Below are 19,886 nucleotides of genomic sequence, written 5' to 3' on the forward strand. Positions count from 1 at the left end.
CTGTAGCTTGATACACACGTCCCTTCAGATTCAGGGATAAACCATTCTGACGCCATAGGTGTCTCAAGTTAGCAAACGCGGACTGAGCCTTGCAGATTCGTGCATTCACCTCATCTGTCACACTACAATCAGAACTAATACAACTTCCAAGATAACAAACAACTTCCACAACTTCCGGTACCTCTCCGTAGATTGTAAGTGGCGTGTTCAGTGGCTAAACGTTCACAAGCATGACCTTTTTCGGGGAAATCAGAACTAATACAACAACTTCCACAACTTCCGGTACCTCTCCGTAGATTGTAAGTGGCGTGTTCAGTGGCTAAACGTTCACAAGCATGACCTTACACTTTCGGGGAAATCAGAAGGCTCATATTGGATAAGTTCTCACACAGCCAATCAACAACTTAGTCCACCCCAACTCCCCGAAATTTCCACTATTTTCAGACGGTACAAAGTGCTGAGCAGTGGTTTCATCCGCGCCTCACCTAGGGATGCACACCTGATAGATGAAAAGGACCAGATGTTTCTGAATGCAAAGTATTTTGGTTCGCCGCCACCATCATCTACGAAGCCAAGTTTTTTGAAAATTCGATCTCGCTATCTCAGTGTGAAAGAATCGTAACTACCCCGTTCGGCACGTAAAGTCGCATTTGCCCTGACTGGGTCCTTGCGAGAGTGGGACTGGTAATTTTTCTACAACTTTTGTTCTCGGACAGCCATCTTGGCTTCATTCGAACATTCGCTTGCATGAAGCACTGCAGGTCGCACACAGGTTTCACCAACCTCCGTAATTTGTGGCAACGGCGAGATGTCAGTGTTTCGCCAAATGTCTGTGTGTACAACGTGCGTGCGTGCAGTACAGTTATATGGATGCAGAGCGTGGGCTGTTCACGTGAAACATGTTCGATCATCAGCACCTACGCGGCTGCGTCTGGCAGGAGTAACGTGTTGGCAGTGAGGAAGCGCGTTTCTGACAGGTGACCTGAGCCTTATCTTGAAGACAACTCAATGGAAGTGATCCGACTATTTTTTCGAGAACGTTATGCATACTGGCTTCCACCATCGTGTTACAATAACCGCGTTGAATAGGCAACCAAGAGCAGTTGTGGAATACTCTTGCGCCAGTTTCACTTTCAACTCTCCTCGTTGCAGTTCTCTGTGGAAACTATCAGACAATCCACGTTGGCAAACAGCGTGCAATATACGTATAACCAACACGCAAAACTTATCTTTTACTCGTGTCGTTTTTGATGCTTTTTCGGCCGCATCTTACCTATGAAAAGTGAATATCTAGTACGCGATGCTAGTGTTCAGTTCAGAGCGGCGTAGCGTTATGTTTTAATCAGCTTGGCAAGCGGTCAGGGGTAGTTTGCTATGAACCGAACATCGGCTGGTTGTTGACCGTTGTACACAAAATACACTCATTTACAAACTAATTTGGTTTTATGAGAGACTCACCTGGAACCCAGCTGAATCCCTCGTTTGTGAAGTTTCCAGGCGACTGAATGTGCTGCACCAGGCCGCCTCATGTTTCAGTCGCTACGATATTCGAGATATCGCGATACATGTCTATTCGTACTACACCACTCATAAAGTTGCTGAAAATTCGTCGATATCCCACGACCGGTTTCGCCCTTCTTGAGAGATTCAGCTGGGTTCCAGGTGAGTCTCTCACAAAACCAAATTAGTTTGCAAATGAGTGTATTTCGCTAATTTCGTGCAGTTTGGTTTCAAGTGGAACATAAGGTTGACGGAAACTCGGAAACTGCGCTTACCTGATGAGCCTGAAGTGGAAGGGCGGAACCGGACCTGGGCTGTCGACGAATTTTCAGCAGACTTATGAGTAGATTGATTCACCTTGTTCAGCTACCGTGGAAGCGTCGAGCAGGCAGTCATCTGATAACTCGTTCCCGTACTTCTAGTTTAATGTGCCTCTGAAGGACGTCTTCCAAACATTATATGCAGTACAATTATTCGAGCTGAAAGACATTTAGTTCCGGACTCAGTTGATTGGCTGAGACATCACTGTGCCATTTGGTCGCTTCGTCTAAAGCTGATCGGTTGTGCCATTCTTCCTCTTTCCGAACGTATTGTCTCCATTCGGCAAATGTTCTCTTCAGAAAACTGTTGTCATGTTTGGGGGTGACGTCAAACCGAAGGCTGCTCTTTCATGATAAATGGTTTCCTCGCAAAAGTGCGAAAAGCAACAGTCTTCCTAATGACCATGATTCTGTGTTGTCCCCATCCCAACCAAACTGGTAATACGTGTTTGTTCTTGTAGTAACAGTATTCTTCTCAGTTTAGTTCTCAGTCTGAGCCTCCCAAGCTAGCGTTTACGTCAAAACAACCACCAGATGTGCACAAGGTATATTGACGCCCAAAGCGAAGTCAGGAACACATGTACATGGCTTCATATGTATAGCGTAGACGGTAATAACTTTCTGGAAATTCTAACGCGCTCTGGATGCACCATTGGCAACTGGGTTTCGCCAGTTCTGGATCATGATTGGCTGTTGGGTCCAGACGTTCGACCAGTCAGATCTCGGCTTGATGCGGACCGGTAAGCGTCCCGAATTTTCGGCCAATCTTGTGTGGTATCGACTTCTTGGCCGTAACAGCACCTGTCTGCGAGTGGTAAAGAATGGTCCGTCTGGAATTTCGCCTAACAGCTCTGTCCATGGGTTCTCGGTCGACCGCGCGTGCGCTGCAGTATACCACGAGTTGTCATTCTCTCCATCAAGTGCCAGCAAAATGTTTCAAGTAGTGTGGAATTGTGTTTTCACCTATTTCAGAGTGCGTCGATTATCTTGTATCCAACGGGTGCTACTTTCCTTATCATTCTCGCATTTTATCAGCGACGTACAGTATTTTCCCTAGCAGCAACCATGCTCTTTAGATTGAAGCTGCCGTCAGTGGCCTGCTTTAAGCTTCGTGCACCTCGGTGAAGCTGAAATCTCATGTGGCTGATGTGTTCCGTCATCGATCACACATTCACCTTAAGCATCCGGTGAACTTCCAGGCTCATATCCTGGTAATCGTCAGTCGATTGGTGATCGGACCAAACCAGTGGTCAGCTGATTGTTTGAATTGGATAAGACCGGATTTGACCATGAAACGCGTTTAAACTTAAAGTCATCAGCTGCACAGACGGCGCCTGGTCCACAGCTACTATCCTGAAATTGTGAATCAAGGAATCATGTATGGAATCCCTCTTCTCCCAGCTGGTGGATCTTAATGAAGACAAAAGTCGTCGCGTGGTTGTGCTTTTTTGGACTTTCCACCTAGCAACGTGTGATCTGCTTTGTGTTGACATCCCCGCATCTCTCGTCGTTTGCTCAAGGAAGTATTTGTATCTTCTGTGCAGTCCTACCAAACTATCAGATGTGTCTAAAGGCTTTTGCAACGAGTTAGTATTGGCTGTACCACTTTATCTATGCCACAGAAGAACCGCCCCATTGTTGCCCATTCTGACTTTCTCCCGTCTGTTTGATAGTCTCACCTATGGGACATTACTGGTTACCACGACCTTTCGTGGTCCTGTTTTACACTGGCGTAGTTTTCTAGTTTAGTGCTCCTGGTCGAGTTGATGGATTGGTGGGTTGATATGGCAGGCAAAACAGAGGACCAGCGTAGATGAACCCTTTCTGACAAATGTAGACAACGGTTTAGATTCAAAACTGGTAACTATGGTTTCATGTGATTGTTGCTCAAATGGCTTGATTGATTTGTTCACTGAGCCTAGAGATTGGCGTCTAAACATTTCATGACGACCGATCGGGTTGACTTTCTCGTGTAATTCATTTTATTTCTCTCTGCAGTTGACTTCTACTGGCGACTGGGATGGAGTGAAGGTTAGTCACAATGCCGCTTTGGCTGCCTCGATAGCCCAGCAGTCGTTATTACAACAGTATCCGGATGCAGAAACCTCGCGAGGGTGCTGCTGAGCGCCGACGATGATAATGATGGTGATGGCAGATTCAGGACACTTGTCTCATTTCTTCATGTATGACATACCTGTCCTTTCGACACACACGCTACACCAAAACGGCTGCATCGCATGCTCCAACCTCGAAAAATATTTTCTCGTCAGTTATTTTTTATCCTCTTCTATGCATTCGTAACCCCCGTCTACTTGCCCTAAACACGTGATTTCCCCTGGGCCGTCTCCTTCTCACGCTACATGCTGTCCAATTTGTTCCATATATGTTTTCATTTTTGGGAATAAGGTATGTGATATTACTGCGAATTTTGGCCTTCTCCAATCGAGACTTTGTCCTCCTGTAAGTGAAACCAATCTGTGCCGAGACGCCTAGCCTTATTGGGGATCGTCAGCAGTGCAGATCTCACGAAGCCCCAAAGAGATTCGACCTTGTGACATTCTGACTAGTGGTTGAAGACTGAACCGGTCGACCACGAACGGCTGATCAGTAGTGTGATTAAGTCGACCTTGGAGAGCGCCAGTCATTCTTCAGTCACGGACTTTACATCAACCGGTCACCTGTTCACTGGTTCCGCGAGTGATGACTACTCAGATGGATATTCCAGGCGGATCGTGAATTATCCTTCCCTCCGAGCTACTTACAGGTTGCTGGTAATGTGATGAGATTTGGGAATTTCACTCGAGATTTTGTCCCATCCATTTTCCAAGAAAAGTTCACGAGTACGACCTCACACTATTCGCGAGTCACACAGTGTGTGCAATGTGTAATTACGAACTTTGAATTAAGTTTAGAAACAGCCCGTTGGAGTGGGACTGCATGGTACCGTAAGAAACAAGTACAACATGCCCTTCCGGAACAGGTTTTCTGTCCTGGTCTTAATTGATTGGCTGTCAGACCGGAACGCATTCCTACCTTAGCCGCTGTAGAATGGATGCTTTCAGTTATGGTAACGGGTTATTCCTGCGGAAGGGGTCAAAAGTGGGTAAATCAGAAAGGCGAACAAAATGGACGTCCAACAGTGGAACTTCACACGAGGAAGAGTGCCTCGAGATATATCATGCTTGATGGGGCGTATGAAAAGGTTGAACGGAGAGAATGGAACGCGTCACAGACAGGAAAGAATATGTACAAAAGTGATACAAGGGTCGGAAGTGATACATGACTGAAACTGGTTTCAGTCATCGTTTAAGAACTCGGTAGGACAGTAGTATCATACAGTCAAGCGTAAAACAGCACACGAAAGAGCGAGAATGTCTGTAGTTAAGAGTAGTTTTTTCGCAGCGCATAAAAGGTTTGTTCGACATGAGCAATCCAACTTCATGTAGTGGATATATTTTCTCCCAAACAGTCGGTATTTGGAATCACGTGAACATCGCGGAAACAGAAATATGATACTGACACGAAGAATTTATTTGGACTCATTCCGACTGGTGAAAAGTAGATTTGGTCAATAGTGAAGTGCAAAGTCCAGGTGTACGTGGTGTGAACAGAAAGACACACCTGAGCTAACCTTTTTGCTCAAAAACTGGGCCACCGAAGACGCTGGTCACATCCTCGCGGGGGCGGAGTCCATCGATGCTGCGTTCGATTCGTATTTCGAGCCACAGAGTGATCTGGCCTTTTAGCAGATACCTTGGAATAGGATGGCGTATCGTTGAACGATGTACGATATTAAACAATATCGGTCGGGAAAGAAAACAGGGAACCAGATGGTGTAAAAAATCAATATTCAGCGGGTTGAGAACCTATCAATGAAAAGATTGATTTGTTCACTGAGCCTAGAGATTGGCGTCTAAACATTTCATGACGACCGATCGGGTTGACTTTCTCGTGTAATTCATTTTATTTCTCTCTGCAGTTGACTTCTACTGGCGACTGGGATGGAGTGAAGGTTAGTCACAATGCCGCTTTGGCTGCCTCGATAGCCCAGCAGTCGTTATTACAACAGTATCCGGATGCAGAAACCTCGCGAGGGTGCTGCTGAGCGCCGACGATGATAATGATGGTGATGGCAGATTCAGGACACTTGTCTCATTTCTTCATGTATGACATACCTGTCCTTTCGACACACACGCTACACCAAAACGGCTGCATCGTATGCTCCAACCTCGAAAAATATTTTCTCGTCAGTTATTTTTTATCCTCTTCTATGCATTCGTAACCCCCGTCTACTTGCCCTAAACACGTGATTTCCCCTGGGCCGTCTCCTTCTCACGCTACATGCTGTCCAATTTGTTCCATATATGTTTTCATTTTTGGGAATAAGGTATGTGATATTACTGCGAATTTTGGCCTTCTCCAATCGAGACTTTGTCCTCCTGTAAGTGAAACCAATCTGTGCCGAGACGCCTAGCCTTATTGGGGATCGTCAGCAGTGCAGATCTCACGAAGCCCCAAAGAGATTCGACCTTGTGACATTCTGACTAGTGGTTGAAGACTGAACCGGTCGACCACGAACGGCTGATCAGTAGTGTGATTAAGTCGACCTTGGAGAGCGCCAGTCATTCTTCAGTCACGGACTTTACATCAACCGGTCACCTGTTCACTGGTTCCGCGAGTGATGACTACTCAGATGGATATTCCAGGCGGATCGTGAATTATCCTTCCCTCCGAGCTACTTACAGGTTGCTGGTAATGTGATGAGATTTGGGAATTTCACTCGAGATTTTGTCCCATCCATTTTCCAAGAAAAGTTCACGAGTACGACCTCACACTATTCGCGAGTCACACAGTGTGTGCAATGTGTAATTACGAACTTTGAATTAAGTTTAGAAACAGCCCGTTGGAGTGGGACTGCATGGTACCGTAAGAAACAAGTACAACATGCCCTTCCGGAACAGGTTTTCTGTCCTGGTCTTAATTGATTGGCTGTCAGACCGGAACGCATTCCTACCTTAGCCGCTGTAGAATGGATGCTTTCAGTTATGGTAACGGGTTATTCCTGCGGAAGGGGTCAAAAGTGGGTAAATCAGAAAGGCGAACAAAATGGACGTCCAACAGTGGAACTTCACACGAGGAAGAGTGCCTCGAGATATATCATGCTTGATGGGGCGTATGAAAAGGTTGAACGGAGAGAATGGAACGCGTCACAGACAGGAAAGAATATGTACAAAAGTGATACAAGGGTCGGAAGTGATACATGACTGAAACTGGTTTCAGTCATCGTTTAAGAACTCGGTAGGACAGTAGTATCATACAGTCAAGCGTAAAACAGCACACGAAAGAGCGAGAAGGCCTTTAGTTAAGAGTAGTTTTTTCGCAGCGCATAAAAGGTTTGTTCGACATGAGCAATCCAACTTCATGTAGTGGATATATTTTTCCCAAACAGGTCGTTCAGCTGTCGAATCCTTTCGGTGCCCAACTGCTATTCCATCCGAGGAAAGCACGAGGACCGGGTACCCAAGTCTAGAAAGAGGAAGTCGAGAGGCAGAGGTCGGGTTCGAACCACAGACCTTCCACGCTCTACCCACAGCCATCTCGCTGAGAACTCAGCCAGGTAAGCTTATGGAAAGTCTTCATAAGGAACGAAAGGCAATTGTGCGCGAAAAACACTGCAGCACACCAGTGTTGAAGAGAAGATTGGGGGAACCATGCATATTTATAACTCAGACAGCTAATCAGTGTATGTAGATCCCTCAACGGAGTGAAGTTTTGTCTGGGAAGAGGATGGAGGTTGAAGAAGAGCACAGGAAACTGATATCTAAAGACAAAGGAACCAATGGGAAATCGCTTTAAATTCGTGTCGTGCCTCATAAATTTTTTTGTTGGAGATCCAGGCTANGTACTTGAACAGGCAGTGCGTGTTGGAGAGTATCATCCTTTGAGATGAGAAAAGTAGTGAACAATTGACAAGCTGGATCGTATTCCTGCTGCGCAGCTTCCATGCATGAGGGCTGGGATACTGTCAGGTTGCCCAACCCCAGACGTGGCAGTAGAGTTTTCGGGCTTGGGTTCGAACCACGGACCTTCTGGTCAAAAAGTTCGCGACTGAACTATTTCGAGCTGGTGGAGAGTGGCAATCTACACCTAAATAAATACAACCTATTGCGTGACAGTTCATCTTTAAATCCTAGCCAAAAACGCTTCGGCATAAAGGATCATTCTCAGCTGATTCTCCTGCTCGTTAAAAACGTCCAGCTGTAAACCCTTTCGGTGCTTAGTTGCCGTGCCACCCAGAGAAAGCACGAGGGCTGTGGTACTGCCGGATTGCTCAAGCCTAGACAGGAAAAGTCGAGAGGCAGAGGTCGGGTTCGAACCATGGTCAGTAACTTCGCCCTCTGACCACTGTGTCATCTCGCCCCTACTCATGAAGTGTTGTTTTCGGTGAAAGATGGCTATAAATGAGATCGATGGTTTATCCCACCCGTAATATGTTCTGGGACTAGGAACCTTCCATTATATTGTTTCCTGTGTTAGTGGAAGAAACAGAAAGTGTCACATTGGTTCTGGGTGGTTCGACTCCTCGAGGCAATATTGCAATAACAAAATCTTTTTCACTGAAAAAACTTTATCGTAGAAGACTATGTCGCTTTTCATGGAGAAAACTACTCACAAGGTTGCTGAAAAGTTTTCCAGAGCCCACGACTGCTTCTGCCCTTCTTGGGGCTCATCAGGCGGGCGAAGCCCGCGAGTTCCCGTCATCTTGAACCCAGATTGGTTAGATCTCAGCAAATGCACTCACTTGCATATCACAAACGAGAGATCCAGTTGAGTCTGTCGTGAAAAAACATACTTGATATCCAAATGAGTGTATTTGTCGAAGTATATTGTTCTTTTTTTCGTGAACGAAGACATCGGAAGTTTTGACATCTTCAGGGCGATCCCGTCGTACTAGCACAGTGCTAAGTGGGTGGCGGGACCCTGCGTTGCTCGGGTTTCGGGAAATGACGTCAGATAAACAGAGTGGCTGTTCTTGAAATCCTTCAGTCATTGACTATCGAGAACCGTGCTGGCAGCGTAGATGACCATCGAACTGTTCACTGAGCTAGGCACTGATCGTGTCTCTTTGGTCCGTGATAAAACGGTTGCAATTAAATTACCTAGCTCAGTGAACAAACCAACGATCACCTTCACTCAAGTGTCATCCAAGCGATTGAATCTTTTGACATGGAAATGAATGTCTCATATGGTCCATCCTCATGAAGATGCAAGAAATTATACTACCTCCGAGGAAGGTGCTGTTCAATCATATGGGTAAGGCTACTTCACCCTAGAGTAATAGTTCAACATCAGTGGTAGTTAGGCTCTTGGAAGCGGTTGGTGAAATCTCCAAATGAATGAATCGCTTACAGAGTGAATTCCACCACAATATTTCATAAATCTCACATAGACATCGATTAGTTCCTGCGCGTGTACTTTTACACAAAACTGCTTGATCGATATCCGATCCGGTGACTTAGTTTACCTCGAGTGAGCTTACACGGAATCCTATAGTCCATAAGGTGCGTTCAGATTCGAGCTCACACAACTTATTGATTTTTTGGGTTATATTAGCTTTCTTGAATCCAGCTGACGGCAGCACGTGACGCAATCAGCTGCAGTTAGTTTTTGCAACGGAAGCGATATCACACCCGCCGTTACGTATAGTTTTCTCTGAGAAATTTGACGCCTTTACTGTAACTGGTTTTGTCGGAATTATACCATCGAGAACTAAATGTACGTGAGACATACTCAGTAGTCTAAATGGGACAATATCCGTCTGAGACTGCTCACTCTGAAGCTTGCAGCTATCAGTGTATCACGGCGAATCACTTAAAGCGAATCCTAGCTCCCAGAAGCAATGATGGGATGCACGCTGGTTTCCTAACTCGTCCTTGCTGGTCGTCAAATTCATACTGATGGCACCGTCGTAAATCTGATGGTGGCATCGTGTTAGAGACTTTCTTACCTTACTGGATAATCCAATTAGGCAGCCTATCCGCGCTCACTCGCTTGATCGTGCAAAACGGACCAGTCCAAAGGTATGCACTGGTTTCGTAGGTGACGTCGGTGCCGTAGGTGACTGCTCGGACCAATAACCTATTCTTGGATGGATCCACCAGCCCAGGTTCATTATTTTTGCCATAACTGTTTGGACGTGCGACTGTACCTGGACTAATTCAATGGCACCGATGCAGGTGTCAGGCGCAGTCCTTCACCAAAACTGCCTTACCGCTCACAATTAGGCGGTACTACGGCGAGTAAGTCTAACTCGTACGTGACTGCCCGGGGATCAGGCCTCTTTTCCACTCAGCATCAAGGCCAACTCTGACTGGTCGATAATGTGGACCAAACTTCGTATCGTGTTTCAGTATCTGTCAGTCATGAAGGTCGCGTCCAGAGAGCGTCCGGACTTCCAGAATGCTGTCCTCTCATGGTCTTCAAATACGACAGACTGTATTTCCGTTTTTATCTGTTTTTGGGTGTTTAAAACACTCTGTCTACCCTTGGTAATTCTCTCGCTGAAAACGACAGCTTGGGAGAATGAGCCCGAGAACTGAGCTGAGGCACTGCCATTATTATCCCAGCGATGGCGTCCGACGTCATCAGAGGAAGGCACGCATCTGGCAGCACGTGGTTTTGTGTGCGTTTAACAGTGTTTCGAGAATCAACCGATGCGTGGGAACTAATTGAATCGATAACCACCTGAATCGTACCGTTCACAAGCACAGCTCGTTGGTCAGTAAATATCAAAGATTCGACGGGCGGTCAGACTCAACACTCTTGTATTAACTCAGCCGCTTATAAAAATTTCAAGAGCTTAGGATGATTGGAACAGCCTGATCTACAGCAGCCCCTAATAACCGAACAGCACGTCAGTTGGACGGATGTCATGTGTGGGCTACGGACCAACCGAAGGTGTGCCCTGATTGGTCAGAATGCCAGCCAATCTGGATCGAGAATCTTTAGCTCGACGCTTCTCGAACCCTCACAGGGATTCTAGCACAACCTTTTGGAATATTCTGAGATCGCCCTATAAATACAGTTTTCATAATCTTCCTTAGTCTCCATAAAAGGACTGTCTGAAGCTAGCGTGCCTTTTGATGTATCATAGTGGGCGGAAAAGAAAGCCGGGGACCGACACAGAGCTACACGGCCGTTCAGCAACTCACAAAAAAGTAAGCCACATGGCGCCCTTCACGCATCTGGTTAGTGATACAAAACCAAAAAAAATTATCGGATTGCTTTTTGTGAATCCCATTTGGAACTTGCTAACGGGGATTCTGTGCCTTCAAAGGAAAGAGTACACACAGTAGGTCGTTAGTTCTTCAGAAACGTCCACGTTACTGGGTAGATTTGGTTGGGATCTGCCGTAGATCCTTCTGTCACTACTGCTTAGTGCATCTGCATACACAGCCTACGGTAGCTAACTGACACCAACAGCGCTACGCATGGACTTTCTTGTTTCATGGTTAGGCGGTTTTTCAGCAAATTCACACACTCGTCGGCGCCTGTCAGAATGCATGCATTAGTCCCTTGCTCCTCGTCATCCTCGTGAAGTCGATTTTTCGATTGTGCCTTTTGCCACACCACAACTGATTTTCGTCACCGAAATGCTTATTTTTTTTAATACTGATGGAAGAAGACAGGTTCGGACACTTTTGTCAAACGTAGTAAATGTCGCATGCGTAAAGAAACAAACCAAAAATGGAATTTGCTATTAAAAATCTAAAGCTCAGAAGCACATGGATCAAATGTATAACCGGATCACTTATGCGAGGGTGAACACAATGTTCCGTCGAGTCCTCTTTTAACAATCATCGAGGCCAAACTAATGGTGGTTGCTTGTTGTGATAACTTTAAACAGTGAAGAAATATCAACCTGATGGCTTTTGATGGTCGGGAAAACGAGAGACACCATACAAAGTTAGAATTTTTTTTAATACTGAATACACTCATTTGCAAATCAATTTGATTTTCACGAGAGACTCAACTGATTCTCCCGTTTATGATATGGGTTCAAGTAGAACATAAGGTTGACGGAAACTCGGGGACTGCACCTACTTGATGAGCCCCAAGAAGGGTGAAACCCGTCGTGGGCTGTCGAAGAGTTTTGAGCAAACTTGTGAGTAGTTTCCTTTGTTGGAATGACTGCTACTGGAATGCTTCAGAGTGTTCAGAATTTACTTTTATCCGTGCCTCAAGCCTTGTTCACCGCGATCACAGATGAAAGCGAAAACGCAGCTTGACTTTGGGAGGATCATTGGCGGTGCTTTGATTGGGCGTAGTGGCGTATTACTCGTTTTTAGCACCAAAACACAGCTATCCAGGTTTTGCCTTTTTTAAGTGTTGAGTTTTCAGTTTTTCTCCATACCAATGATAATAACGTCCCCGGTACGGCGGATGAAGAAGCGGACTTTTCTGTTCTACAATTGACTGGATAGCAAGTTCTACTGTCGTGTAATACAAACCCTTCCAAGTATATGTTTTTTCTCAGGATGTCATCAAGGTATGAGGTTCCTTATCAGGTGTCAGACGCACACGTACTTGAGAAGTTTTTGACGGGGCAAACTGAGGGTGGAAAGCGTATTTGCTATATGCGAGTGCTCACGATCAACGAGATGAACCTAATTTGAGTAGTATCTGTACACCGGAAGTTGGCTCACATTCCGCGCTGTTTCTTTGGACGCCGTGAATCTTGGAAACAAAAATTTCACAGTTAGTTGTGAGGACAATTGTCTCCACGCAGTCATAAATGGAATAAGTGGTTAGATGTCTGCATAAAATCAGACGAGGCAGTAATGCGTACGACTCAAGGCGATAACTGAATCGAGGATAACTAAGAAACGAAGTTGATCGGCCCGGGCAAGCTCAACAATTTCACGTCGAGTTTTCTGGTTGCATAGTGAGTTGGTGTACCTTGAATGGCGATTGCCAGGGTTGTTTCAGCCTTGGAACGATTTGGTGACATTCGATACCAGGATGGACAGCTCAGCAGGATTAATCGATTGCTTTCTGTTGATCAAGTGAACTGCGATTGCGCTGTTTGCCTCTTTTGGTTGTACGATCTTTTTAAGGTAGATATCAAGTCATTCGACTGACATGGCCTGCGAAAAGTCCAAAAATGGCTGAATATAGCTCGACAAACACTCATTCGCACACGAATTCGGTTTTGCGAAAACGGTTCAGCCGAATCTCCTGTTTATGACGGTAAGCTTCCACTGAACATGCTACACCAGGCCGTCTCATGTTTCAGTTTGTACGATATTCGGAACATCGCATCGTTTTGTCCAGACGGAACACAATTCACATAAAGATGCTGGGTTTCCAGCAGCCTCAAGGGTGGTGTGTTACGTTTAGAGAATATAGTGCTCTGGAAAAATAGCGGGCTGGTATGGGGTGTTTGCTGAGTAACCCATCGCTGTCCAATCAATCGATATTGGGCTTTCATCAGACAGAATTCGCTAGTTACTGCTTTTGCCCCACTGTGCGTAGTAAATGTAAGACCAACAATCCTGGACAGCCGACTACCTGTTTAGCCCTCCAGTATATTTTTGAATTCATCAGATCGGTGTAGTCGCCGGGTTTCCGTCAACTACATTTCAAACCTGAGCATCGGATTCTGCTTAGGTAGGGTTATACAAATTAGGTTGGTTTTAACAGATGACAGCAGAATCCTCGCTTCATAATACTCTTCATTTCGTTGTGACGTACCACCTCATTCTCAGCTGGAAAGGTAAGGAAGACATCAAAGTCTAAACGTAGCACACTACTCATGAGTGACCGACCAATTTCGCTATTCTTGGGGCTCATCAGGTCAACACAGTCCCCGCGTTTCCTCCGAAGTCATGTTCTACTTGGACATAAATCGAACAGATTTTGGTAAATATGAGCTAAAGCATAACAGGGCCTGATACAACACATTCGGTTGAAAGAACTTCAAAAACGACAAATTCAGGGGGATTCATGTGGGTTTCCCCTGAAAAACGAGCTGGTATGCGAATTTTGTGCAATTTGGGTTCAAATGGAACATAAGGTTGATGGAAATTAGGGGACTGCGCTTGTTGGTGAGACCGAAGAAAGGCGAAACTGGTCGTGGACCGTCGAAAAAGTTTCGGCCGCTTTATGAATAGTGTATCACATCTATAAAAAAAACCTGACAATTGGATTTGCATAGCAGAGATCATCTCGTTTCCCAACTAAACCCTGGTCACAATCTATTTCCAAGTGCTCATGTGGCCTTTTTGGAATAAAGTCCGCCGGTTGTTTTCGAGTCACAAGATCGATGTAAGATAGCCAAGATGTGAGAGTCCTTTCATTTCTGCTCATCTATCAGATCAGAGTTCAGTTAAGCTCATAAATATGTCAGAACGATGCAACATCTTTAACTGAATTTTGGCGGCAACGAGACTTGTTCAAATGGAACATAAGGTTGATGGAAATTAGGGGACTGCGCTTGTTGGTGAGACCGAAGAAAGGCGAAACTGGTCGTGGACCGTCGAAAAAGTTTCGGCCGCTTTATGAATAGTGTATCACATCTATAAAAAAACCTGACAATTGGATTTGCATAGCAGAGATCATCTCGTTTCCCAACTAAACCCTGGTCACAATCTATTTCCAAGTGCTCATGTGGCCTTTTTGGAATAAAGTCCGCCGGTTGTTTTCGAGTCACAAGATCGATGTAAGATAGCCAAGATGGGAGAGTCCTTTCATTTCTGCTCATCTATCAGGTCAGAGTTCAGTTAAGCTCATAAATATGTCAGAACGATGCAACATCTTTAACTGAATTTTGACGGCAACGAGACTTGCATCTGAAAGTGTTGTGAAAGAGAGAGAGGCCTCGCTCCAATCCAAAGTAGACACTATGCCTAAACTCTGAAAATTGGTGAAACACTGGATAGTTAGGATCACTTTCGATGTACAGAAAACCAAATTGTACAGCTGTTTAAATACAAAGCTTTGCTGACCTTGAAGATATGTACTCTTGAAAGAAAAAAGGGGGAGACAAACAAACCCGAGTCGTGCTGACGTCGACCACTGGGACGTTTCGTTGTCGTGTCTGGTTCTAATCTGATATCGGCCTTGGAAAAATCGGCCAGAGGAGATAGAAACCGATCCTACTGGTGTTACCCTGAGGCGAACAATGTTAGTATTAATTTTGTCCAGATAGGCGACAAGCGTACATCCTCACCACGACTGAGATATTGATTGTGATAACATTCAAAAATGTGCGCACATAGCGCTTGTTTATTCAATCAAGTCGAACCGAAGACAAGGCAAGATAAGAAATTCTCTGCGTCTGTCATTACTGGCCCATTTCAAGATGAGTAGAAATAAAGAAGCCACGATTACAAGAACAGGCCGCCTACACGTTAATGCGTAATGAACGAAAACAAACTGATTTTCAATCAATCGGAGTATGTTTGGAGACGGGTGAGTAATCTTACTTTTGCATGGACCAAGAGGGGTGGGGAATGAAAACTTGCGGTTTACTTGAAACCAACTGACTCTGGTTCAGTTCTAAAGTACACAACAGTAGATTCCAAGTTAGTATACGCTAGTATAGATCCGGCGAATTTCAGTCAGTTGTGAGTTCTGTACACAGAGGAAGGCAACTTACAAACAACACAACTACAAGACGAAGGCGGCGGCATCTAAGATGGGTATTCTTCCCAATACCAAGATCCGGCAAGACAGCGCTCGTCTCGTGATCACCTGAAGTCATCAGAAGTGTGTTAACCAGGAATATCAATAAAGTGGAGTTTGCAGAAGGGTAAAACTTTACGCTCAGTCTTGGTAAAGTTGAAGGACTACCTCCCAGTTGATAGGATTGGGGGGGGGGACTTCGTAAACAAAATGCACTGTGTGGACTGCACGAAAGTTCACATACATCAAACAGGGAGGGGAGATGCAGAACAGAATCGGTAAACGTAAAGAGAGCAACCAGACACATAGACGAATATCAGCGGATGTTTAGAGACTCAGAAATGGGATGGTATATACTGGAAACTGGAGACAGAAGTGATGCAGAAAAGTGGGAGTTTCGAGGAAAGGACTAAGATTCACGCCAAAGAGGATGGTGCGGTGGAAGTAACCACAATGAATAAAGTAGAGTTGATAGAACTAGCCACCCAGTGGGGAGCGGTTTTAGATAAGCCTTCTGGGTCTAAAGTACACATCCCAGAAACAGCGGGATCCACTTAACCCCCACAAACCTATTCAGTTCGTCCTTCACACGTGCAAATCTACAAAATTTGTGAGCAACATTCAAAAGAAATAGTCCACTGAAATACCATAAACCGGGAAACCAGAGTCCTAAGATCCTGATTCATCTCAGTCTTGTCGGTCATAAACAGTAATTGGGAAGCAACAACATCTGACTGATGATCTGGTTGACTAGTTGTAAAGAGTCTCAGCTTCATTTTGAATCATGAGCTGTTTCCAACACTCATTATGCGTCCTCATTCCTTCTTTGTTTCTGCGTTTATCTTCTTCCGTCAAAATGAGTGTACATCGTCAATTTCGTGCAATTTCGGTTCAAGTGTAACATAAGGTTGATGGGAACTCGGTGACTGCGCCTACGTGATGATCTCCAAGAAGGGGGAAACTTGTCGTAGGCTGTCGCGTTCAAGATGACGCGTAAGTGTAAGAGGCAGGTAACAGTAGAGTCTGCGGGCGTTCATCACATCCAAATAGGTTCACCTGAAGAAGATATCTCTATCACAAAAGCATCTCGTAAGATCCAAGTAGCAAAATACTCCTAACTTACGCAGCTCATCTACGGCCGTTCGACTTTTTCTACCCGCTATTTTACTCTATGGTGCTGAATACAATTAAGTGGTGTATATTCACAACTAAGATTTGACCAAGGGCACCCGCAACCGCGTACACGCTGCTGTGGTTAGTATGTGGTCTCCTGGCGGATAAAATCCAACCATCAATAAGGAGAATGCAGCAAACGTTGAACAGAATTCACCGACTAGAATTTTGGTGACTAGACGTGGCGGTCCACTCCGTACAAGCGTCATATCAACCGTTGTCGGCACATTTTATTGCGTGCCCCGTTTACTGTATTAGTATGAATATTGGAGTCTCGGTCAAAGCCCCTGCATCTCCGTCAGTTAACCGTGAAAATAAATCCATATTATTGTTTGAGGTCCGTTTGCGCTGTCAGAAACAACGAAGCAGGACTCCGGGATGGGTCTTCATCATCATAGAGGTGCTTGTAGGTCCGTGCAAGTTGCAGGGCGCCACATAGAGTCCGGTCGCCTTTCCGACTAAATTTCGCCTTCAGATCGGCGTTTCGCAAACCAGCCATAAATAGCTGGGCTGCATACACTCCACAAGCGTTCGGCGAATCCTCAGGATATGCCTTTGAGGCAAGGTCTCGGAGGGCGTCGACATGTTCATCCGCTGTCTCGCGCGGGTGCTGATTACGGTTGAAAAAACACTCTCGAAAGACACTGTCCGGCGGTAATGTGCCGAATAGGGAGGCCGAATGGGTCAGAGCGTGTCTGGTGGTGCAGACAATGGGAAGCCTGAATGAAGTACGCGGCGGGCGGTGGAGTAATCTTGTGCTGCTCCAGGTGCACCGATGAATGGAATGCTTCCATTCGAAACGACCACAGGTCTAGGACTTCGCCACGGTAGAACATTCCCGGTGGTAGTAGAGTTGGTTGAACTCGATATCTTTCCACTTGCGCAATATCAGCCGACAACTTGTTCGTTTCGTCTCCAGTTGTCCGTGCTAGTTGAGTTTTGCGGGCATATCATGAAACCCATGTACACAGTTTCCTGCACCCAGTGAACCAGTTGAGATCGACTATTCTACCGATTTTTGAGCTTCACTGTATTATCCCCGCGACTCATTGTTGGCATTTTTTGTGATCCAGACTTGCCTCTGATTTGTCTTTTCAAGATAGAGAACAAGCAGTGACTGGACCACGGTCTACTCGACCAGTCGAAAGATGCGTTGAGCTACAACAGCTAGGTGATTCACCGCCACATAGTGCTGTTCCATTCAGACAATCAGTCACTCGTCTGTAAGCCGTGCACAGAAATACGATGAGGAGAATAAAGACCACGTGGTGACCAAAGAACATTTCGTCAATTCAGTTGTTTTTTTCTTTCTGATAAAGCCTGGATTGAAAGAGATGCGCATTGAGAGCATTGGCTTTGACCAATGGCTGCATGGCATGGCCATACCTACTATTATGGACACTGTTGGTGCTCTAGTTGTGACGTAATTAAATTGATAACCAGAAGGTAACAAGCACTAGAATGTGATGAATACAATAGTTAGGTGCACTGGATAAAAATAGATACAATGCGAAAGGTGGAATAAGCCAAAAAAAAGTGACTTATCATTTGAGGACACTTGTTGAGAATTCCTGAGTGAAGTTCCGGACGTGTCTTCTCTGCAGTGTAGCTGCTACACGTGTTCCGTAGTTGGCCGTGGAGACTTGCGGAGGCCTGCTGACTTCCTGCCCTGTGCGCGCGAGTGTGTGTTGAGCCTAGTTGTATGCCTATTTATTGTGTGCACTGCAAAGAGAGGGGTGTCCCTTCGTGTTTGATGCTTGCACGAACATGAATACAACTTGACCTCGTGGGTTGAAGTTCATAAGCCTGACGCGTTACGCAAGTGGTAGCCGCGTAAACAAGAATGGATGTGAATTTATAGCATACAAGTTGTCGGCTAAGGTTGCAAGTGGGACAGGAACTGTCACGTGGTTTGAGTGTTTGTGACGCGTGATGAGTGACCTCTACAACACCAACCATCAATATGTCCGGTCCCGGGCTTCAGTTTAGGCAGGCGGCTGGTGCCAACGCAACCGAATTTATTGGTAAGGATTTTCACGCTTCCTTTCCACCTCATAAGCTCACATGACACGTGACCGAGCAAGTAGGGCTGTACCTGACACGTCATCCTACGGCGCACGCATTACATGCCTTATGAAAATCGACCTTTTAGCCTTCATAGAGGAGGTATTTTCCTTCATACTGCTTTGCATATGTAAAGAGAAGGCTAGCTCGTACAGCAGAACCACTAGATTAGTTGAAATATCATTTTTTTTTAAACAGTAACAAGTGAGTTGCATTATCTAAACATTTCAATTGCTTTTTCCACTCGAAATATTCAGGATGCTTAATTTGCGCGAAAGCTGCCTAATCATGACGACGTACTACTGATCAATAAGCGAAGTACACTCATTTACGAGCCAATGTGGTTTCAAGGGAGACTCACGTGGAACCCAGCTGATTCTCTCGTTTATGATGTTTTTAAGCAACTGAGTGCGCTGCACCAGGCCGCCTCATGTTTCAGTTGGTACGATATTCGAAATTTCGTGATACTTGTTGCCCAGCTGGTTTCAAGCGCCTGTGGCCCACGACCGGTTTCGCCTTCCTTGGAATTCATCAGATAGGCGCAGTTTCCGAGTTTCCGTCAACCTTATGGTCTACTTGAAGCCAAATTGCATGAAATTGGTGAACTACACTCATTTGCAAACAAATCTGTTTTCTTTTCGGGAACCCTCCTTTATGATGCTTTCAAGTTTGGCGGCAACTCGGTGACTGCGTCTATCTGATGAGCCCCAAGAAGGGTGAGACCGGTCGTGGGCTGTCGAAGCATTTTCAGCAACCTTATCAACCTTAGGTAAAAATAATAATGGGTCAGCTGCAACACCCTTTCGGTACGGAGGTTCCACACAACCCGAAGCAAACACGAGGGCTAAGATACTTCCAGGTTTCCAAAGCCTAAACAGGAGCAGTCGAGATGTCGGGGTTCGGTTCGAACCACGGACCTTCCAATCAGTAAGTCTGCCACCTGGAGATCACTACACTAGGTCTTGTAACAAACTGCTGGGTTGGATGTGGTAGACAACTTGCCTTCACACGTGACCAAGTTTCATATGCATAGTTTCTCTTTCCTTTTGCCCCGAGTCGGAAAGCATGGTTGTTTCCTCCGGTCTTCGATTCGAGTCATTAATTGGAACTCTGAGGAATGCCAATGATTATATATATATATAT

The 19,886-nt window shown here is 45.5% G+C and overlaps 3 protein-coding genes across 3 annotated transcripts in view; 1 reads left to right on the forward strand and 2 right to left on the reverse strand.

Annotated features, from left to right (window-relative positions):
• Positions 1-1,529, reverse strand: part of T265_08262 (hypothetical protein) — a gene marked incomplete at both ends in the record, with an annotated part of 6,226 nt that extends 4,697 nt beyond the window's left edge. The window contains 3 exons of the mRNA XM_009174010.1: positions 17-214; positions 1,051-1,156; positions 1,459-1,529. Coding sequence (XP_009172274.1) covers positions 17-214; positions 1,051-1,156; positions 1,459-1,529 — 375 coding nt within the window. The remainder of the gene's footprint in view (positions 1-16; positions 215-1,050; positions 1,157-1,458) is intronic.
• T265_14520 (hypothetical protein) overlaps positions 1-6,227 on the forward strand; it is a gene marked incomplete at both ends in the record, with an annotated part of 26,589 nt that extends 20,362 nt beyond the window's left edge. The window contains one exon of the mRNA XM_009174033.1: positions 5,800-6,227. Within this exon, the coding sequence (XP_009172297.1) occupies positions 5,800-5,925 (126 nt within the window). The remainder of the gene's footprint in view (positions 1-5,799) is intronic.
• Positions 6,228-7,274: 1,047 nt separating this feature from the next.
• Positions 7,275-16,282, reverse strand: T265_08263 (hypothetical protein; the record flags this gene model as incomplete). The annotated part of the gene is made up of 2 exons (XM_009174011.1): positions 7,275-7,346; positions 16,154-16,282. The coding sequence occupies 2 exons, from the start codon at positions 16,280-16,282 to the stop codon at positions 7,275-7,277; spliced, it is 201 nt and encodes a 66-aa protein (XP_009172275.1).
• Positions 16,283-19,886: the final 3,604 nt, after the last annotated feature.

Source organism: Opisthorchis viverrini (assembly GCF_000715545.1).
Source record: "Opisthorchis viverrini unplaced genomic scaffold opera_v5_210, whole genome shotgun sequence".
NCBI classification, from domain to species: Eukaryota; Metazoa; Platyhelminthes; class Trematoda; order Opisthorchiida; family Opisthorchiidae; genus Opisthorchis; species Opisthorchis viverrini.